Raw genomic sequence first — 24,355 nt, 5'->3', positions numbered from 1 at the left:
ATATTAATTTTTTTTATAAATTTTAAGTGGATGTATAAATTTTTGTCTCTTCTATCTGCTATCTATTTAATTTCTGTTTGCATTAAAAGTAATTATATTTAACCATTGTTTTATTATCTATAATATATTTTAATTTATTAAGGACTTGAAGCCAATAATGAGGGTAAATAGTGTTTTTTATTTTTAAAATTTGTTAAAGTACAATTGATTATAATGTACAGCATTTTTTAATGCTAATATTTAATTAAAAATTTGTATTCCTTATTTTTAAAATTAGTTTAATGATATTCTAATCAGTATATTTTTTAAATTTTATAGTAAAATTAATATTAGTATATTTAATATTTTTTACGTTATTAAGTTTCAAATATGACTATTTGTGCTGTATGTAAGTCTCCTTCACTTTATAATAAGTTGATTAAAATAATATTTATTTAATAATTATGTCAGTTAACTACACATGCGAATATAGAAGTATATTTTATAAAAAAAATTTTTATAATTTGGCATTTTAAAACTGATACCTTTATTTAGTTATAGATGATGATATTGTGAGAACTAGAGAAGGTTATCAATTTTTCGAGTTATGAATTGTAAAATCATTACCTAATTTTTAAAATTCACTTATTTAAAACATTAAATATTACCAATGCTACCCTTATCAATCAATATATATTGTATATCTTTATAATAACATATAGTTCAGATTATAGGGAATGATATTCTTGTTGAGAATTTTATTCATATAAATTATGATTTTAAAAAATTCTCATTTCATATAGAAAACCTCTATTCTTCGAAGGAACATATAATCACAAGTATATTACTATCTCATAAATAATTTCACTTAATATTTACATCATGTTAATTTTAAATTTTCTTTGTTACATCGTAAAATATTTTAACAAAGGGTTATTTTCTTAAAATATATCATCTATAGCTCTAATAATTATTAAATCATAAACAATGTTCAGATCCAAATGTCATCATTTGCAGGTGCGATAAGAGTAAGTCAACATTAATATATATTATATAATATATAAAATAAAATTAATTATTTAAGTGCTAATAAACTTCTCTTGTGAAATCGAAGGTATTTATTAAATTAAAAATTCAAATATTACTTTAAATTCAAATTATTACTATAGGCAATGGTATTATATATGTACTAGCAGGTTATCAAATAGTTTCAATCTGAGAATTTATAATATAATAATTATAAATTATTTAATTTTAAGATTTAAATATGTATCAGTCAATAATTATTTCTATTTAAATTTATAGCCGATATATTCAGTTATATACAAAGTAAGATTTTTTTTCATGTACAAGAAAATTCATATAAAAAATGTTTATATTCTTTAGCTTACTTAACTTACATTGACCATTACATTCAAAGTATGTTACTTTGACAATTTTATAAGAATCTCCCTTAATATTTAACATATTTAAAAATATTTTAAGTCTCAAATTTGCTGATCGGAATTAGTAAATTTATAAATAATAATAATTAATATAACATAATTGAATATCTTAGGAATAGGAAATGAAAACCTTACTTTTAATCTAGGTTAAAAAAAATTAATAAAATTTAATTTATAATATAAATATTCATATGTTAGAGCAAGAATTCAAACCTAAAGGTAAAATGTAAACAATTATTAGGTCGAGTTTTATTAAAAAATATAATTAAACATTTAGAATATTATAAAATATTTTTGCTATTTAACATATATTACTATATAAAGAGGCCATGGCTATTCATTGATTATTCTTATATTAATCTTATGATAATAGGGAAAAATACCCATTGGAAAAAAAACCCTATGGAAAAAAATCCCATGGAAAATAAAATTCCCGATATTTTTTTATCAAATTTGACATTTACAAATAACACTTTTTGAAGTTCTTTCATATAACACAGGATTTCTTTTAAGGGATCTTTTTCAAATCGAAGAGTGGTTGAGAATTATTAGGGATGCGTTATAATAATAATATATAGAATTTAAGTAAAGTAAGAGGGGATTGAGCTTGAAAGTGGTTTTGACTTCTACTTTTTTAATGTTATTTGGAATTTTCTTTCATTTATATTTTACAAATTTGGATTTATATTTCTTTTTTTGCTAATTTTAATTTATAAAGAAGAATGGAATAGTTGCAGGATTGTTTTTGTATATACTTATATTTTATTAATATAATTTTATAAGCGAATGCCACAATCATTGAAATCATTGACAGCTATTAAGATGTATCATCTTATTATTTATCATTAAGGGTTAAATGTATATTTGATCAACAAAATTAAAATTGTTCATTAGAATTGAAAGCGCTTCCTGGTATTTAGACATTTGAAAATTAATAATTTGTTAAAAAATATAAATGTTCAGCAAGTATCATAATAATGAATATATATTAAGCGTTTTGTTCTAAGGGGTGTTTTTTGGGGGGCATTCTGTGTATTTTTTTTTCTTGTGGTTTTATTTCCGTGATTTGAATCTAATATAGCTTTATAAGAGGATATTTTACTTAAAAATATAAAGTTTTTATCCTTTATAGCTATATTCTTATATGACTATTTTTATTTAAGATTAATGTTTAAAATAAAAATATTTAAAAGAATACTGTAATTTTAAATAACAATTTTTATTGTATTTATTAAAATAAAAGTGTAAAATTAGATCATGAAATGTAAATAATTACATTTAGTATCATAAAGTATTTTTGTAAGGTATTGTTAAAAAATAAAATAACATTATACATTAGAGTTCAAATAATTAATAATCCGAGGATTAACTATTAAACCAGGATTTTGATTAAGAAGTATAGTTAAATAAAAAGAAGGAACAGTGTTAAAAGGAAGTCAGGAAAATACTAGTTAATAATAATCTAAATGAATGTTTACCCTAATTTCTACCGAACAAGATTCTTTGGATTAAGCAGCATTTAAAATTTTCTAATCTGAAACTATTCTTTTTTTGAGGGATTAACTTATAAATATTAGGTTCTATTTCACCTTGTGTCCAGATTATAATTTAGAAAACTATTAATAATAACATTAATTATATTTAACAAAATATACAATTTCTGAATTAATTAATTTTTTAGACAGAAAGAATAAGGAAAATCATACATTAAAAAAAATAAAATAGTTTTAATTAATATATGAATAGTAAATTTTAACCTAATTATTAAGAATTATATAAATTTTATTACAATTTTAAAGTTAGAATAATTGTGATAAGTTTTACTAATATTACTTGTACAGTTTAATGTTAATTATCCATTATTTATATTAATATTTTTCATTCACATTTTTTAGATATGCATTATTTTAAAATTTATAATTTAATGCTATAATTGGATTTATTTTATATATTAAAATAGTAAATACAATAGGATCCATGCTTAATTCAAGTAAATTAATTTTAATTAAGCAAAAATTTTATAAAATAAATCAATCAAAAATATCAAGCATTTATATAATATGTTTAAAAAAAATAATTTTGGATTATTAATAATTTTAAATAAAGCTACGTCGGTAAAACTAATAGGTATTTTGTCATAGAAATTTATTTATTTATTCTTATCTTATTATCTATATATTTTAAAAACTTAATTATTTCTATTCAAGCATTAAAAATATTTTTTTTGAGTGTATTACATATTTTATTTAACTCCTCATTTAGAAGATGTAAATGGTACCCTTATAATATCTTTAGGTAATCACGACAATATAAAAAATATTTTAAATTCAGATTATTATAATTTAATAATATAACATTATTTTTATCATAAATAATATTTTTATTTATGGATATCAAATATTTAATAATTTAAACTATTTTTTGAGAATTAAAACAATCATCAAACAATTGAATTATATTTCATAATTTATAAATAATATAAAAGAAGGACTAGGAGTAAATCAAATCCTAATACAGTAACGAACCTTGCCAAATCTCTAAAATGAGTGAACAAAATCTTTATAATTTTTTGGAACCGTTTAAAAATCGTTTTGATATATATATAGATATTATACAATAAATTATAGGTTAGACCATAATATTAATATATATTACACTTTACATTTCCCTATGAAGATTTTATTAATTTTATATTGGTAATTTTTAAAATTTATAATCCATAGGACCAGAACCTTTATAAATATTTGCCTTTGAATAGTAACTTAACTGAATTCCTTATACATAATGGTTCGGATCCTTTCTGAAAAATAATACAATATATTTATTTTCAGGACTAGTCAAAAGATTTCGTGGACCAGGTATTTATAATAATTTATAATAGGAATTTGTTTTTTAATTCAATAATATTTTAGTCTCCGAGTTGATCAATATTACATCCTATGGTACATAAATATAAAAATATATCAAATAATATGATATAAAAAATATTTTAGACTCTAGACCATATCTTATCAAACATTATGGTATATTACATATTAATAATATATATAAACTTATATCAAAAATTTATAATAATTTATATAAATTTGTATCAAAAATTTGAAATAATTTATACCCGATCAGAGAAAAATTTTAAATTTCTAGCCGACCGATAAGATACAAATTTTTTCCCCATTGATACAAGTCCCATCTAATTCAAATTCTCCGATTTGATCGGAAATAATTTTAAAAGAAATATCCAAATAATAGAGTTTGATAAAATCTCTATCCAACTTGATGCATCTATGCAAGTCTTTACAATTATTGTTTGTTAAGAAGCAACATATTTATTTCATTAAATTCCTAATTATGTTTAGTTTTTTTTGTATTTGCCTAAGAAATTGCATGTAAATTATTCTGGAGAGATTAGATGAAATCTAGCCTGGCTACATAAAGATATTTTTTGGAGAAACTAATACTATTTTGAGCTGCTTAATTCGCTAGTTTACTACTAGATGCTAAGCCATATTCCTGTAATGAGTTTTTTTAGTTATGGATTTTTATTAATCATTGGCAGATTTAAAAAGATTGTTTTGATTTGAATCCTTCCCAAATAAAAATTCCTAAAAATAAATTTTTTACCAGGTTAAAGCTATTACAAAAACATTAAAATGTACTTTTCACGTTTACATTTTTCCCATCTTTCCTAGACCTTTTACCAACCTAACCAGACTAAATATGACTCAATCTGACGTAAAAATTGAAATATAAAATATATTTATCCAAAAATATATTTTTTAATATTCATTTATATATGGTATCTTTATTTTTATAATTAATCAATTTAGCAATTTAAAAAAATATTTATAAAAAATCAAAACGTTCAAAAACTTGATGTATTAATATCATATTGTAAAAGATAATCTTAAGTAAACATTGCAAAATAATAATCAGTTAAACCATTATTTATTGATATAACTTAAATTCTTGCATTAACAAAAATATTTAAAAACCCACCCCACCCCAATAAAACACATATAGACCCCACTCAAACCCAAAATAAAATATAATTTTAATTTAGAGGCCCAACTCAGACGTCGCGTTTTGCAGACATCTAAAATAAACATAAAATTTTTTACATGATTTAGCCACAAAATCTAATATCTGGGCATTATTTTGAATTTGTTTTCTCTTCCCTCAACGATTTAAATATTCGGTTTTTTTTTTAAATTTTTTATTAATACAATCAAATAATTAAGGATGTCAAGTATTTATTAATTTAGATATTTATCATAACTTAGAGTTTCTGTTTTTTATCTTTATCACAAATAATATTAAGGTAATATTCTTCTTGAAAATTGTAAAATCTTAGATTGTATGATCCTAAATAGAGATCTATATTTGCTAATTTCTCTAGAAGACAAATAATTTATCCTCTGAAAAAGAAGGGTTCTTACAAAAAGGGATATTTCAAATACCAATCTTCAAATAAACTTAGTTTCTTAAGATTTAACTACCCTACAGTTTTATAAGGGTTTCTCGAATTTTAAGCGATCTGAAATATATTAACGTTTTACCATGACTCAAAATTTTGCAAAAATAAATCAACGTAAAAAGTTTTAATAAATATAATGGAAAATTATCAATATTTGAAAAAATAATTTATTGGATGCTAAATTTATTTAAATTGTTTTATTTCCCAATTTAATTTTGAGGTAGATAAGTGATTTATATATTCTGATAATTTTTAGTTGATTAAAACATTTCTTCCCTATAGTTCGATCTGTACAATTAACAATTATCTCAGAAAATGTCTATATATTTAATTCAGATTAGAGATCTGCAAAAGAAGGCCCGGCCCGTTTATGAAAGATAAATATTTGATTTTATTTATAGAACTAGACCCCATATAACATATGTCTTTTATTTTGAATAATTATAAAATTTAAATATTTAAATAAGTTCGGGCCGGGCCGGTAAATTTTCTTTAAAAACTTCGGGTTCGGGTCAGGTTGGCAAAACTTTTTAAAAAAATTCGGGCAGGGCCGGGTTTGAAAAATTAGGCCTGTTGCAGATCACTAATTCAGATAAAGAATGTGCATATTACGAAAACTTATTTCAGAGTCTTTATTATTTTAATTATACAAACAAAAAACTGAAAATATAATTTAATTTTCTCATTAAATTATAAAAATTATTACTTATTTTATCTTATTCTTAATAGATGTTGATATAATGAAAGGTACCCCTAACATAATATTCTTTTATTTATGCATTTAAAACCAAAACTTTATGGCCTATTTCATTTTTAAAATAAAACTTATTTACTAATTTTTGATAAAGTTTTGATAGGTTTCAATTGAATTTAATCTTTAAGACTTAGCTTAGTTATTTAACAACACATTTTTTTTATTCAAATAAAGAATTAATTGCACGTTCAAAATAAAATTTTAAAAAGCAATAAATTATTTGATAAATTATATTAGAAAATAGATAGAAAAGGAAACAAAAAATGATTTAGAGTCTTGGGATTGTTTTAAAATTTATTTAAACTCATCAATATAATATTTAAATTTTATGGAAAATATTAACATTGATATATTAAATATTGTCATAATACTAGATGTTTCAAATATGACTGTTTGTACAGAAAGTAAGTTTCACATTATACTGATTTTAATAAAAATATTTATTTAATAATTATTTCAGATAACTTAACATGTGAATATAGAGGTATATTTTAAGAAATATTTTTAAAAATTTTAAAATATACAATTGATATATTTATTCAGTTATAGATGATGATATTGTAAAAACAAGAAAAGGTTATTAACTTATCAAGTTTTAAATTATGAAAATCATTATCTAATTTTAAAAATTTATTAATGTTACATGTTACCATTGTTAATTTATTTATGCCGTGTTTTTATAATGATATATAGTCCAGTTAAAAGAAAATGAGAAAAATGGTGAGAACCTTATTCATATAAATTTATTACTAACTTATTCATATTTCTTATAGAGCACTTTCATCTTCGGGACCTTACTATCATAGGTATATTATTATAAAACATATCATTTCACTCACTATTTGTTATGTTAAAAATATACAAGCTACAAATTTTGGAATGGGAATATGTAAGTTTATATATTTAGAAAATATTATTTATATATAATAATTTATATTGAATATATTAGTTCTGGAAAATAAAATCCTTACTCTTAATATAGGTAACATAACTAAAAGAAATAAATCACAAATATTTATTTAGAACAAGAAAAGAGACCTAAAGTAAAATGTAGTCTTTTTATTGATGAAATAATTTGTTTTATTTTTATAGGCATTAGCTATTACACTGTATAAACCTCCTACCAATTATAATAAATGGAGAGGTTACATATTAAGAAAATATTCTTATATATTTATTCTAACTAGTTTTATGATATATTTTATTTTAACAAAATTTTTAAAATATCTTCATTCTTTAATTAATCACAATATTTTATTATGGTTCGTATATTAATATATACTATTAATTATATGTAAATATTTATTATTTTATTAAAAATTGGTTTCAGGAGGCAGATGTCAATACAATATATTAAATCTATAAGAATTAAGGCACTTTATATTTAAAATTAATTTAAGATTTAATCGTAATTTGAAAAATCTGATTTAACTAAAAATGCATTACAGAATGTATAGAATACCAATTCTGAATTTTCATTTTGTTATGAACCTTTTCAGGATTCTTTATATTATTGTGATAAACGATTATATCAAGAATATAGTGTTAATTTTCCAAATCTTCTCTCCAAATCACCTAAAAAATAAAATATCTAGATGCAAGTTATAAAGACGATATCTACAAGTTTCTTTATTAGCACTAGACAAGATGAACTATCTTCAAAAATAGAGAACTTAAAAAGAATGGCTAGAAAAATTCTATTATAAAATCTAAGATAGTCCTTATAGAAAGATTCAGATCTGGATTAACGATCTAAGCAGTCTATTAAATTAAATATATTGGCCAAAAATACTGAGAAATAAATAAATGCAAGTTGAAAGATTAATACTTGCATATGTAAATGATAAAATGAAAAATTAATGAGCTATATTAGTATCCTAAAATATAATAGTTTAAGTTAACAAGGAAAGACAGACTACAGCCTATGTATATAGTATATAAATTTTATACAAAAATAAAAAATATATGTTGATAAAATATTTTACCCTACCTACTATTAAATCCTTAACCCATTAATTTCGAAAACTAAACCTGAAATTATTTAAATTGTTAAATAGGATCAGAAATTCTAAAAAGCATGAAAATCTGAAAATTAAATCTTCATTATAGTATTTTGTTTAAATATATTTTTTTAAATCAATAGATTCAACTCCTGCTTTAGCAAAGAAAAGTAGATTCATGATTAAATATATATTATTTACACAATATCTTCAATAAAATTATACATTTTTTATAAAGTAACGGCAATTACATGGCTAAGTATATCTTTCAATTCTTTCTTTTTTTGTTTCTTTCTTTATATATATTACACAAATTTATATTTCTTTAATTTAATTTTCAATTAAAATTTTTCTTAAAACTCAAAACGAATTATTTTTTGTTTTTAGAATATTAGAATTTAAAATTAATAATCTATGAATATTACATTATACATTAAGATATATTTATTTATCACTATTATATATAAAATTTACTGTATATAGAAAAAATAAATGGCACTCTGACAATATATTTAGGTAATCGAAATTTGATTAATATAAATATTATAATAATTTGTGATTGGTATGTTAGAGGGTAACAACATCCTGAATTTTTTAAATTTATTACTACCCAAAAACATTACAAATAAATGGAAATTACAAAAAATCATAAATTTATTAGTGTATAAAAAATAATATTTTACAATATTTTTAAAATAAATTTTAAATCATTTATTATAATTAATGTGACAGAGTAATAAATACAATATAAAATCCTTGCACGATATGAAATAAAATATTTTTTTAATAACTTTCAAAACCTATTTTAAACATTATTTTAAAAAAAATAAATATGTTTCTCTTACCTAGAAAGCAAATATTTGATTATTTTTTAAAAAAAAATTACTTTGCAACTGATACTTTTTACAAAATTTCTTATCTTTCAAATGTTATTTTTATTATTTTATTAATATACATGTTATTTTTAATATCCTTTTTAAAATAGAAGTTTGTGAAAAAAATAATAAGTTAAGTTAAAAATTACATAAAAATGGGACCTAACCAATTGTATAATTTTAATTTCTACCTTACAACTCTTAAGTTAAGATATATTTAATCAATTACAATACGACTATATAAAAATATACAATAAAATTTATATACAATTTAATTTATAACAATATTTGACTCAACTAAATAAGTTTAGATAGTAAATAAATATCTAAAAGAAATAGAATATAAGATAGATTTTAACCTATATACTCAAGGTTTTGTCGATTTTAACGCTTTTTTAGGTGAGTTATAAAAAGAATATAGGCTCATGAGTGAATTATTAGTCTAAATATATTAGTTACATATCCTACTTTAATCACAAGCTCAATATGTATATAAAATTAATTATATTTTTCTTATATTAGGAAGAACAGAAATATTCCGAAAGCATGGTATATAAGATAATTTAAAAAATAAATCCTAATCCATTTAATAATATTATAGTAACCCATGAAATGGAAATCTTATCCAGAAGTATTTTATTCTCATAAATATCCAATTAATTTTATGATTCATAAAATAAAACTATTATTAACAGATAGCCCTTCCTACTTTATACAGCATAATGGTATTTCAAATTTATAACATCCTCATATTTAAAATTTACAACTGGATAAATTAAATAAAAGAAGCAAATAAAATTGCTATTTATAGATATTTTAAAATTTATGTAACTTTCTGAGTTTACAGTTATATATCAAAAATGTATTCGTTAATTATTCTTTGATATTTTATGTTGACATCAATATTGCTTTTTGGATGATTTTATTTTATTTTTGCAAATTTAAAAGTTGATTTATTATTTATATATTCTTATTCGACCATAAATAACTCTAATCTTGATACTTCTATAACTTGGCTTTTTGAATAAAAATGTACCATTCATGCAATTGTAGATATTTATCATTCATCTCGAATAGCTATTGTTAACCTCATTCTAAATTAAAATAAAGTCTATTTCAATTTTATGACCCTTTGATTTTAATTCTACAATATTCTTTTTTTTAATGTTTAATACAAAAACGATATTATCAGATTTTTAAACCATGTATATTTAATATAAAATATATTATGATAATTCAAAAAAGTTTGTTAAATAAAAGATTCAGTTAAACATTAAAAATTATTCTATTTAATTTGTTTGGTCACTCATCTAAGATGCAATTCACTTCTCTTTGAGATCTAGTTATTTTTACCACATTTAAAAGATTTTTAGAAAAAATATTTTATAAATTTTTACTATTTTTTTGTAAGTGTCTATTTAACGTCAATAACACTATAAAAATTGGAATTCGTATATACTTTCATATCGATAAATAATAATTATATAATACCTGGGCTTCTTATTGATTTCACTTGATGTTTTGTACTATTTAAAATTTTTAATATTATTTCCTGATAAATGAGAGAAATACCCACCATAAATTTATAGCGAATTTTCTTTCTGCTACTATAAATGCGTTTTATTGAAGACAAAATCGTTTTATTTCATTAATAACTTTATAATCATAGGAATCCAATGGTTAAAAGGTAAATATAATTTAACAACTTTCATTATAAAAAGATAATATTCTACAATTTATAGTTTATGCGCTTGAATTTACTTTAATATATTTTATCATAATTTTTATATTAAACAATAATAAATTCAATCATATTAACATTCAAAGTTTTATCAAAGATAATAGTCAGTATAATTTTGGCTTACTTAATATAAATTTATATTTTGTGCGATTTATTATGTAATTTATTAAAGTGTAACCGTTATCTGCTTTTTCTAGTTATGAAACTCTAAATTATGGAATTTTTTTCTAGATATAACCATAAAAAAATATTGTAAAACAAATAGTAAATTTTTATTTAAGTCGATTCATCATTGAAAAAAAAGGAAGCTTGTCTTTTCGGTGAATAAAATGTATTAGCAAATATATATGGAAAAAAAAAATGATTCTTACATGGAACTCCTTTCATAATGTAAAGATTATTTAAAATAATTTGTTTTAAGATTCAATGAAGAAAATAGTTTATGGATGTCTAATATAAGTCATTATATTTCTATTATTGCACCCTTCTGAAATATATTTCTCAATTAAATGGGCCGACTTATATATTCAGAAATCTTTCTTCAAGAAAAATCTATAAGATAAATATTTAAAGTGTGTGTAATGTTTACGATTAAATAGACATATTAGATTTAATCGCATGAAAGCAGTAACTTCTATAAATTAAAAAGATGTCGGCCCAAGTTTGTGAGTCAATTTTATCCATTAAGAGAACTGAATTTTATTGACAATTCAAAATTTTACTTCTTTATGAATAAATTGACCGATTTGGCTGGATTCATAGAAAAACAGAAATCGATTAAATAACAGCAGAAAAATGATAAGTATGAATCAGAAAACTTTGCCACATAGAACAATTATAGAGACAATGATAAAAAAATATTTATACATTTTACTATTTTATACGAAATAAAAAGTTAATATTGTCTTAAATTTAATTTAATTTGATGGGATTTGATTATCGATCATTGGTCAAATGGCATGTAATCAGGATTAATACACATTGGAAATGTCGGCTTATTCGGCTAAATCTTTAGGCAATTGAAGAGAATCCGTTTATATTTAACTGTTAAAATATAGAAATTAACCAACTATAGTTATAAGTCATTTTATTAGAAAACACTAAAATTATATTTTTTTTTTATTTTAAAATGAGGGAATATATATAAATTTTTTTGTATCTTTTTTTTTATAGTTGGGAAGACAATGAATCAAGGTAACATTAGAAGACAAATTTTATGTCATATTCTTTTTTTGTAATCTAATATTTTTATGCGTAATTTAATTTAAATTAGAAAATAAACGCATTATTAAACGCTGTTTAATAGTTATATATGCTAATAAGGGAACATCTCATTATACAAATATTTCAACACATTTGTCCTTATTTAATGAATAGTTTTTCTTTTACACTAGAATTATTTATTAAATTCAAAGGATATATGAAAAATAAGATTTATAGGAAGATAATATCTCGATTTTTAGATCAAAAAAAAAACAAGACATGAAAAATAAATCCTTGCATTATAATTTATTATATATATTAAAGAAATATTATCAATATATTAAAATTTAGATTTAATACAAATTCCTTTAGATAGAATACCTAAAGCTATTCCATATGTAATAGAAGCTAAGAAATAGAAAACATAAATTTATATCTTTTGAATAATCATTTGATGCCATTTCAAAAAGTTTTCCTCACCAAAAGAAATTATATTAGAATGGACATGTAAACCCATTACCGATTTTGGCACGATGGCAGAGTAGTATTTAATTTTAATAACTATTCGAAGGGTTTAAACAAAGAAGAGATGTTCCAATCTCCTAGAAAAAAAAAATCTTATATCATTATTGACTTGGGAATAGTTCAATCATTTATCTTTTATTAATAATAGATTAATATATATATATATATCTGACAATAAGAATTACAGGTTTATGGATGAATTAAGAAGAAAAATATTATTAATTTATTTATCTATTTCAATTTCATTAAAATATTTAAACTTATTTATAAAATAATCATGTTAATTTTATATTTTATTTGTTACATAGATAAATTCTGACAACAACGATTTAATAAAATTACCATCTATATCTATGTTAAATATATATTTTTCAAATTATAAACACTTATTCAGATCCAAATCTTATGATTTGTGGGCGTGCTAAAAGTAAATCATCAATAATTTATACAACATAGTAAAAAATATTTTAAATAAATTATTTAAGTGAGCCAATACTATTCTTGCGAAAAAGAAGGTATTGGATTATAAATTTAAAATATTATCTTAAATTAAATGTATTATTTATTTATAGACGGTTTTATTAAAAATATTACAGCAGGTTTATCAAATTTATCATTTATAAAATCATATGCATTATATAATCATTACAAATAAAAAATTTAATTTTAAGACTTAATTTTATCATTTTATACTACCTTTACTAATTATAGAAAATGTTATCAGTTATATTCAGAGTTAGTTATTTATTTTACTTCTAAGGATTTTTATAAAATATATTTATGTTCTTATAGAATACTTAAATCACACTGATCATTACATTCAAAGTATATTACTTTCTTAATTTTATAAGAATTTCACATAATAATCATAAATATATTAAGCATCAAATTTGGTGATCGGAATTAGTAATTTTACAAATAATGTTTCACCATGAAACAATTTTAATTGAATATAATAGGATTGAGAAATGAGAACCTTTCTTTAAGCATAGGTATAAAATAATTATGATAATTTTATTGTATAAATGTTTATATATTAGAGCAAAAAACTAAACCTAAAGGTAAAGTGCATACATTCGCTGGATTTCTTTTTATATTTTCAATATAAATATTTAGACTAGCAAATATTTTTTTCTTTTTAATTTCCATTATAAAATAAGAAAAGGTTATATAGTGATTATTTTTATATAAGAGATTATCTAACATTATAATAGTATTTTATAAAAATATATTTTTCATTATAGATTTATGTTTTAAAATAATAATACATAAACGATAATAGGATTCAAAATAAACTAAATATTTATATTCATAAGAATTTTTAAATGAACTTGATAATAATAGTTTCAACTAGTAAATATTATAGTTTTATTGATAAAGTGCAAAATAAATTTTAAAAAATTTTGATTGCAATCATAAAATTAATTACGAATAAAATAGTATTTCACATAATGGATTAAATTAATTAATAATTCTTTAACGATTCACTATTAAACAATGAATTAGATTAAAGTAGAAAGGATAGAAAAGAAAGAGTTGGTATTTTTATAGGTTTATCATATATACCTTTTATAATATTAATTATTTTATGTAGGTTTATAACAACACATTTATTTAATTTTATAAATATTTTGATGTCTTGTTAAAATAAATATAGCTATTCAATTCATGCAGTTAATGTGTTATTGTAGGAGATTGATATGTATAAATTTCTACATTCTCTTTCTAATTTAAGTTAATAAATTTTATTTGTGCTTGATGTATAAGTAGCGGGTATTTATAAACCATAAGAGATAAAAGCATTATATAAATATTGTTAGTATAATTGTGGAAAATAAGAGATTTCAGGTTATATTTTATTTTACTTATGTTCTCATTATAATTTTATAACTGTTAATTAAAATTAATATTATTTAGCAAAAAATAGTTTATAAATTAACTTGTGAATTAAAATGAAAGGTAAAATAAAAAATATTATTTACAACAAAATAAAGCAGTTTAATTAATTATTTGGAGAAAATATTCAAATGATATTTTGAAAAAAATTAAAATATTTTGGCAATTTTTTACATAAAACTTAGTTAAAATAAATAGCTATAAATTACCATTTCTTCTATTATTTTATTCATAATTAGTGTATAAACCTCCATAATATTATTCAATTTCATACTTGTATCATTATTCAATTTATGGTAGTTTAATTTTTATAAAATATTATAGTTAATACAACAGGAGTCATGTTTAATTCAAGTAATATTATAATTTAAAATAAAAAAATTTTCTAAAATCAATTAGATTCATTTATATAATATATTTTAAAATTTTTTGATTATGTATCCTTAAAAATTTATATCATTAAAGCTAATAAACTAATAGGTAGGTAATATTATATCTTAGAAATAGGCTAAATTTAAATGTCTCTTATAATTTAATCTATGTATTTTTAAATCTTTTATCCTGAGATAATTAATTATTTCTATTCGAGCAATAGAAAATTTTATTTGAGATAATTCCAATATTTATTTTATTTAATATATAGAAGATGTAAATGGCACCCTTATAATATCTTTAGGTATATACAACTGGAAAATATAAATATTTTTTTTAAATTAGATTATTTTAATTTACTAATTTAACATTTCTATATTATAATATACCATTATTTTTATTTATTGGCTATATAATATTTTTAGATTATTTTATAATTAAAGAAATCATCAAACAATTATATTATATTTATATAATTCAAACTGGTATATAAAATCTAATTCACTATTTTTTTTAGGACTGGTCAGAAGATATCGTGGACAAGGTACATAATATAATACATATAACAGGAATAAGTTCTTTGATTTAATAATATTTTAGTATCCGAGTCAATCAATATTACATCCTCTAAAGGTACTAAAAGTTATAAATATACCAAATAATATAATTTAAAAAAAATATATTTTAGGCTCTAGACCATATCTTATTAAGCATAATGGTATATATGTAAAATAATTTTTATATGATTATATCTAAAATTATAAATTTGAGCTTTGCAATTGACCCATTTTTTCATATCCAACGATATCCAATAAAAAATTTATAAATTTTTGGGATCCATCCGAATTTCTTTTTAAAAATTCAGTTCCAGTCCATTAAAAACTTTTTAATTCGAAATAAATCTCACCCAATATGTGTAATGTGAAAGGCATGTGTTATACAAATAACTCAAGATATGAGTGATTTAAAATTTTATATAAGTTTTGAAAATAATTATATTTAATATTTTATAACTTATGTGATATATTCATTATATTGGGCAAAAATAATTTTTATAATAATTTAAATTATTTTAAAATGTTGCCTGACGGGTTCACCAGATTTACAAATCTCATTTTTTTTATTTTTCACATCTTTTATTATAATCATTTTTAACATGTAAATGATTGAAGAACGCTAATGATAAAGATAATCATAATTATAGTAAAAATTTATTGAAAATAGCCAATTTATTCTATACGCGCTTGTAAGGGTTTAACCAAATTGGCCGAATTATACCCCAATTATATACCAAATATTATTGAAAATAATGATTGGAGGATGATAAATATCTTAAAATAAAATTTAAGGGTAATTAAAAATTTAATTTTTTTATAATCATAATGTTAATTTCTAATATATAACATATTATAGGAACAAATCATAAATTCATATATATAATTTTTTTTAATCCTATATTTATATACATTGTTTATAGTTATAATATACTATAATTTATAAAATATTTTTATTATTATAACATGCTCTTATTTTATGATAAATACAAAGTAAAAATTTACTTTAAATCCTCTACGATTTGAAAAAAATAATAATTGCCTTTTCATTTTTTTTCCATATTATATTAACTATTCCGATATTCATAAATAATTTATCGGTTTTTTATATTATATTATGATTTTATACCTTTGGATTTTATTAGATTATATTATATTAATTATAATCAAAACAAATAATATAAATATTTTATAAAATGTTATATATAATTGTATACATTAAAATATTTTATAAAATGTTATATTATAATTGTATACATTAAAATATTTAAAAAAGATTAATATAATATATTATAAAAGGAATTTAAAAGGTTAGGTTGGCTTCATATAGTTTGATAATTACTATGTCGACTATTTTGGAATCTACAGGCGTCCCTCGAGAAAATCAAATAACTGTAATCATTTAGTTTACTTTAGTTTTTTTTTAAATTTAATTTGTTACATTTTTAGAAAAATCGCTAGGTCAACATGATAGTTTAAACCTTAATTTTTATACGGTAAATTGGCTTGACTGATGTAATTTAGTTTTATAGTTATACAAAACCTTTGTTTAAGGTAAAAATCTTTAATCCGAATATCACGATGTTATATATAATTTTGTAGCATTTATAATCTATATATTTTAATTAAAATATTTTCCGATAAATTTTATTTTCCATATATCGTTTGAATTTTATAAAAAAAAATGCAATATATATTCATATAATGAGAAGAGTTATGGTTAAAACAGTGTGGAATTTAAATTAAATTTATCAGAAACATGCTTTGAAAATAACATGTCAAAAATGACTTTGGTAAAATAGGTTTCATTAGTTTTTTTTTAGCAACAATTTTAAGTTGCCAATTATTTTTTGGAAGAAAGTTATTAATCACATTCTTATCTGCTTATTAATACCTATTTTTAATTATTTTAACAAAAATTCCTAGATTTTTTTTTGTTTTAAATCATTGTTTAAAGAAACTTTCAGTCTTTATAAATATTTTAGCGAACATTCGACCAAAATGATTAAAAGAAAAATTCCAACTAAATACAAAATAATTAATTTACACATGGTAAAAGTAAGCGCCGAATTGCCAGAGAATTAACCCTATCTCGACGAACAGTCGATTGTATACTTAAACGCAACAATAATACAATATCGAATCCAAAGAGGCCTGGAAGACCCCACAAAACAACTTTAAGTGATGGTGGATATATAGCAAAGATCAGTAAACGCAATCGACGCCTTGTCGCCTTAGAGATAGCTGCGGAGATTAATCTGACTCGGTAAAACCCGATAAGTGACACAACTGTGAAAAGGCGCCTTAGGAGCTTTGAACTTTATGGTAGGGTAGCGGTCAAAAACCACTCTTGAGCAAAAAAATAAACTTAAGCGATTAGACTGGGTATGAAAACATTAATTTCGAACATCTGCCAAATGGTATCACGTCTTATGGAGTGATGAGTCAAAATTCGAAATCTTCGGTTCTAAAAGAAGGCAATATATCCGCCGCTCAGCTGGAGAGCGAATGAGCGATCACTGCATAATTCCTACAGTCAAACTCAGGGGAGGGTCTGTTATGGTATGGGGGTGCTTTGGTGCAGGGGCAACCGCCGACATTGTTAAAATTAAAGGAATCCTTAACTAAGAGGGTTACCAGCAAATTTTTGAGGACCATGTGATTTCATCAGGAAAGTGTTTGATAGGGAATAAATTTTATTTCACAAGATAATACCCAAAGCATACATCCAGGCTATGCAAAGATTATTTACAAAATCTACTACAACTAGATATTCTCGAGTTGATGACTTGGCCATCCCAGTCCGATCTGAATCCAATCAAACTTTTATGGGATCACCTTGATCGACAAGCGTGAAAAAGCTCACTAACCTCTCATTCGCACCTTTGGAAAGTATTGCAGAGATTATGGAACAATATCACTTCTGAATATTTAAAAATCTCATCGAAAGATTACCAAAAATTTTTGAAGCAATTATTAAGAATAAAGGTGGTCATATTGATGAGACCAAAATTTGATCTTAATTAATTGCTATGTCTTTTATTTTTTGTAATTTTATGCAATAATATGTAAACTTATAAATAAATTTGTTACCTCATATTGTGTTATTTTTAAGAAAAATGTCTAAGAAAATGCAGGGTGGGCAATCGTTTATGACCGGTTGTGATTATAAATTTGAGAAATCATCATAATTTAAAAAAAAATGGTTAGATTGTGTTAAAGTTGGTCTTTTGAAACTTATTTCTGTTTATTTTAGGGCCATTCAGCCTTTGAGCTATTTCTGTTTTGTTTTAGATATTTTTAGAGAATCAAAATTTTGTTATAATAGAAATAAGTATATTTTTAACTTATATGCTCAAACATACTTAATTCGTATCTACAATACCATATCTTGGTATAGTGATGGTATAATACCAATTTTTATTTGATTAACCTATAATATCTAGACATTTTCATAAATTAAATCATCTATCATGAATTTTATGATTTTCATTAATATACCGAAGTTCTTCAAACATGGACTGGCAAAGATATTAAAATAAATTTGATATAAAATAGAATAATACTAGAACTGTAAAAAAATGAATTTAATCAGTGTTAATATTGTAACTAGTTAGAAGATATATTGATAATTTTAAATTTTTTATAATGTACTTGGTTTAACATATTGATATATATAGCTTTTATTAGATTAAATGTGTGGGAATCTTATCCAAATAGCCTTATTTTATGAGTCTTAAATGGCCTGCTAAACAAGAGCTGTTTAGAAATAATCTGAGCATTGCCATAGCTAAAAGTTTAAAGAAATATTAAAAATAGTTAAAGATTAATTTGCTTCTTTAATAGAAGTTGAAAATTAAGAAATTGAAAAACCTTTATAATATGTTAAACACTAGATCAACTGTTAAGTGTCATAGATTGGAAGAGCAAATAACATAAATTTATTTTACGCTAATCGAAATAGAATTAAATTCAAAAATTTTTAATAGAAATGTCAAAAATACTATATTAATAATGATTTGGGAATAGTTTATTCAATTAGTTTATTTTTTAATATATTTTAATAATAATAGTAAATTTTTTATAAATATATTAATGGCTTATAGTAACATAATCTATAATTCTGACTATAAAATTAAATTTTTTTTGGGAATTTAAAAGAAATAGGTTTATGATCAATTTATATACTTTTTTTCAATAGAAGAGAATTAAAAATATTTCTTAAATAATCATACTAATTTTACATTTATTCTTGCATTGATATACGATATCTCATAAAAATTTCCAAACTATAGGTGAGTTAAAAAAATTTTTAATCATAAATACTTGTTCAGCTCCAAATGTCATAATTTCCAGGCGTGCTAAAAGTAAGTCATCATTATTATATATATTACATTATACAAAAATTAAAATTAACTATTTAAGTGATTCAAAATTTTTCTTGTGAAAATGAAGGTATTATTTATTTAATAAAAACATAAAAATTACCTTAAATTGAATTTATAATTTATTTATAGGTGGCGATATTTTAAACATCAAAGAAGGTTTATCAAATATATAGTTATGAATTTGAGAATCTCGTAAATTATATATTTATATAAAATTTATTTTTTATTTTTATATTACGACTGTATTCAGTCATTATTTATTTATTTTTATTAAATATATAGAAAATGTTACCAGTTTTATACAAAGTATTTTGTTTTATATATATGAATTCTCATAAATGATGTTTATGTTTGTTTTAGCTTACTTAACGTACATTGACCATTATATTCAAAGTATATTATATTCACAATTTTATATGAATTTGATTTAATATTTACTATATTTAAAAATATTTTAAGCAAATTTGGATATCGGAATTAGTAAATTTGCAAATAATGATCACGATAACCTTTAAATACATTAGGATTGAGAAATAAAACCCTTATTCTCATTATAGGTAAAAAAAAATTTTTTGATAATTGTATAGCTTTAAATTAAAATTTTAGAACAAGAAACGATACCTAAAGGTAAAATGTAGTGCATAAATTTGTTAGATTTTTTAAAGATATCTAATTATTAATATTGTTAAACTGTATATTGCCAAAGCCTCTAGATTTTGCTAATTGATCAACGTGCCATTAATAAGCCTAGTCCTAAAGCTTGCATAATATTTTTCAGATTAATTTAGAGTTCGTCATTTTTAAAAATCGACTCAAACCTTTTATACACTACTACTCATAATAAAAATTTAGAATATATTGACAAATATTTTTACAATTTAATTTCTACTATAAAATATAAAAACTTCAATGATAATTAGATATCATCTAATATAGCTTTTTAATTATTCTACTTAAAAATATAAAAATTTTAGTTTTCTTACTTGTGTCTTTAGATTCTACTTATATCAAATATTCATGTTTTAAAATTAAAAGATTATAAAATTTTTATTAATAAATATAAGTGCAAAATAAATTACAAAATTTAAAAATACAATTTCAATCATAAAACAATTTTGTATGATTTTATTCTAGAACAATGATAGTTTATGGAATATTTTAATATTTCCATTCTAAATAAACAGAATTAATATATTTTATTTGTGCCTTAATTAGCGATGTCTTTATAAACCGCAAGAATCGTAAACATTTGTAAAATATTGTTAGAATTATTAATTTGGGTAATAAAGAATTTCAGGATTTCCTACCAGATTTAGTTCAGTTTTATTAATAGTATAATTAAATTAAATTTTAAATAATTAATAAATTTAAATTAAAAGCAATAATAATATACACAGCAAAATATAAAACAGTCTTTACCAATTATCAAAAATAGTATTATTATTTTAATATAAATCTCGTATATAAACTAAAGGTAAAAATAATTTGGATAAATTATCATTCCTTCCATTATTTATTTTACAATTAGTGTCAATTATTTCCTATTTGGTTTATTGTTTTTCGCTATTTTTTTTGAAACTGACTAATTTTATATATCATATTTATAAGGTAAAGTGGCTTCATAAATATATTTTTAGTAAATAGTACAACAGAATCCATTATTAATTCAAGTAGAATATATTTATTAAGTGTATGTATTTATTATTAAACAAATTCTATAATTGTACAAAGCAAAAAGATTCATTTATATAATATCTTTAAAAAATTGCTAATTCTTTAAAAATTTATTAAGCTACGTTTCAAAAACGAATAGGTAATATAATATATCTTAGCAAATGAATTAAATTAATTTTTTTTTTTATAATATAATGTATACGTTCTTTAAAATCTTTTTCCTAATATGATTATTGATTTGTTTTCAGAAAGAAAAAATATTATTTGAGTTTATTCCATTGTTTAATTTGATATTTAGAGGATGTAAATGGTACCCTAATAATAACCTTAGGTAATCACGAACTAGAAACAATATAAATAGTTTTTTAAAATTTGAATTAGAATATTATTTTAATTTCTATAAAATATAACCTTATTTTTTATTTATTAGCTACAAATACTTAATAATTTTGCATAATATTATATGAATTAAATAAATTATTATCTTAAATTATATCTCGTATTTAAAGATAATACGATTATTATTTTTTAAGGACGAGACAAAATATTTCATGGATCAGGTATATAAAATATTAAGAATGTTTCTTCTAATAATATTTTAGTCAACAAGTCGATCAGAATTACATTCTCTAGAGGTACAAAAAAATTATATATATTCAAATTAATATAGTTTTTAAATCAAGTTTTTAGACGCTTTACCATTTCTTGTCAAGCATAATGGTTTGTATTTAAAATTTTTATATATAGTTATATTAAATATAATTTAGAGTTCGGTCTAAGATCCGACCAGAAAAAATTTATAATTTTGCGTTATAAATTCAATCTGAATATTATTTTTGATAGATCTAAATCATAAATCTGATCTGAAGTTTTAATTTTAGAAATAGATCCTATCTGATCTGAATTTTAATTTTTGTACTGAAGAATCAAAAAATAATAAACAATTTTGTGTTTTTTTTTAAAAAAATAATTTTTATTTGTTATTTCATTTTTCTAATATAATTTATTACCATATTCATGCTTGAATAATCAAAAATAAATTTAAAACATAACACTCAAAAAGTTTACATGCAAACATCTAAAAAGTAATTCAGACCCTCAATATAGGGAAGTTTTATCTTTTATATAAAATAGTTAATAATTAAAACTTTAATTATTTTTCATTTTTGAAAAATTGCTGCATTCAAAAATATTACTTTTGAGGATATAAATCTGGACTTTATTTAAAAACTATTACTTATAATAAAGGTGACCTAAAGTCATGGCCACGCAATATTTGTATATTCGGTAAAATATGAATAATTACAATAATGTATCTAATAAATGTAAAATATATCAATAATTTATGAAATTTGATATCGTATTATGAATTTTCTAATTAATTAATATAATATTATTTTATTTTTATACCCAAAATTCAATGTTGAGATATTTAACGGTTTAGATTTCCATAGTATCCTCATAGTGTACTTCATTAAGATGATTGGAAAGTTGATGGATAAAAATTTTATAAAATTAAGATGATGATAAATGATATATTTTATAGATTACTGAGATTATATATAAATATATGAATCTCAAAGGGTAAACTAATTTTTATACAAGAAAGAAATAAATTTTGTATATACTTAATCTTATATGATATACTAAATACTATAGATATATTACATTTATTTATAAAGGAATCAATGTTACCCGAAAAGAAAAATAATTCATTATTACTACAATTTATCTTAGATTTATTTTTTCAATATTATTAAATAACTTTGGCTTAATGATGCTTAATCATGTATTTACATTTATTATTAAATCAATATAAATTCGCATAGCATTAATTATATTATATATATTTTTTATGTTTAAATTATAATTATTTTGTAATTGATTGAAGTTATTATACTTTTATATTAATAAAAATCTCGTTTATACCCTCAAGAGTTATGAGTTTTAGATAAACGACAATGGATAACTAAAATTTTAAATATTATGTCATCTGTTAGAATGAAAATACTGGTATTATTTAAGACTTACAGGTAGGGAACTAAACATTTTGAATATTTGCATGAAAATGTAGACGAGAATGATATCGAACTCAATATTTCACAATTTGAAAGCTAAATGTAAACTAGTAGGCTATAGTTATTTTGGTAATAATTTTCAAAGCAGCTCTGAAATTAATTAACTAATTAACATAATTTAAGATATAATATTTGAGATGTATTTAAAAACCAAAATTTTTGTTTTTATTTCTCTTCTAAAATAAATGTTTTAATTATTGTTACAAACTCTGCTTCAAAATGATTTTTTCTTTATTTTATAAAAAACCAAGCAATTTTATATTTAGTTCTCATGTCTTTTTTTTTAATATAATTTTTTAACATAATAAAAATATTTAATTTTTTATTTAAAATATAATACTATAATATTTAAGAATAATTACAAGGGACGCGATGTTTTCCTTGTTTCTATGAACCT

At 20.9% G+C, this 24,355-nt stretch overlaps 1 protein-coding gene across 25 annotated transcripts; it reads left to right on the top strand.

Moving 5' to 3' along the window:
- Positions 1 to 23,794, top strand: LOC135928293 (uncharacterized). 25 transcript variants are annotated; one of them, XM_065464713.1, is made up of 67 exons: positions 1 to 88; positions 143 to 163; positions 362 to 388; positions 451 to 474; positions 535 to 567; positions 783 to 818; positions 975 to 1,007; positions 1,064 to 1,093; positions 1,149 to 1,175; positions 1,285 to 1,308; positions 1,366 to 1,398; positions 1,465 to 1,488; positions 1,538 to 1,570; positions 1,623 to 1,643; positions 3,385 to 3,414; positions 3,531 to 3,551; positions 3,687 to 3,719; positions 4,256 to 4,282; positions 4,337 to 4,366; positions 4,418 to 4,447; positions 6,628 to 6,645; positions 7,027 to 7,056; positions 7,113 to 7,136; positions 7,196 to 7,228; positions 7,346 to 7,372; positions 7,426 to 7,458; positions 7,518 to 7,541; positions 7,602 to 7,634; positions 7,676 to 7,695; positions 7,745 to 7,796; positions 8,796 to 8,822; positions 8,891 to 8,911; positions 9,136 to 9,168; positions 10,050 to 10,076; positions 10,129 to 10,158; positions 10,223 to 10,252; positions 11,197 to 11,214; positions 12,442 to 12,462; positions 13,391 to 13,423; positions 13,482 to 13,511; positions 13,569 to 13,595; positions 13,708 to 13,731; positions 13,789 to 13,821; positions 13,879 to 13,902; positions 13,956 to 13,988; positions 14,037 to 14,057; positions 15,217 to 15,246; positions 15,536 to 15,568; positions 15,782 to 15,808; positions 15,865 to 15,897; positions 15,953 to 15,982; positions 20,153 to 20,185; positions 20,244 to 20,273; positions 20,336 to 20,362; positions 20,489 to 20,512; positions 20,567 to 20,599; positions 20,666 to 20,686; positions 20,731 to 20,763; positions 20,813 to 20,833; positions 21,844 to 21,876; positions 21,999 to 22,019; positions 22,179 to 22,211; positions 22,414 to 22,440; positions 22,483 to 22,515; positions 22,564 to 22,600; positions 23,129 to 23,167; positions 23,563 to 23,794. In XM_065464713.1, the coding sequence occupies exons 1-65, from the start codon at positions 31 to 33 to the stop codon at positions 22,596 to 22,598; spliced, it is 1,878 nt and encodes a 625-aa protein (XP_065320785.1). In that variant the 5' UTR covers positions 1 to 30; the 3' UTR covers positions 22,599 to 22,600; positions 23,129 to 23,167; positions 23,563 to 23,794. The 25 variants fall into 25 exon arrangements, 23 of the variants coding, with proteins under 23 accessions (XP_065320785.1, XP_065320784.1, XP_065320786.1 ...); XM_065464712.1 differs by lacking the exon at positions 23,129 to 23,167; XM_065464714.1 differs by lacking the exon at positions 23,129 to 23,167 and having other exon boundaries at positions 22,551 to 22,600.
- Positions 23,795 to 24,355: the final 561 nt, after the last annotated feature.

The sequence above is a fragment of the Gordionus sp. m RMFG-2023 genome, chromosome 4 (genome assembly GCF_954871325.1).
Source record: "Gordionus sp. m RMFG-2023 chromosome 4, tfGorSpeb1-WG-v2, whole genome shotgun sequence".
NCBI lineage: Eukaryota > Metazoa > Nematomorpha > Gordioida > Chordodea > Parachordodidae > Gordionus > Gordionus sp. m RMFG-2023.
The sequence above is the reverse complement of the archived record's forward strand: the minus strand, read 5'-3'. Positions and strand labels throughout refer to the sequence as shown.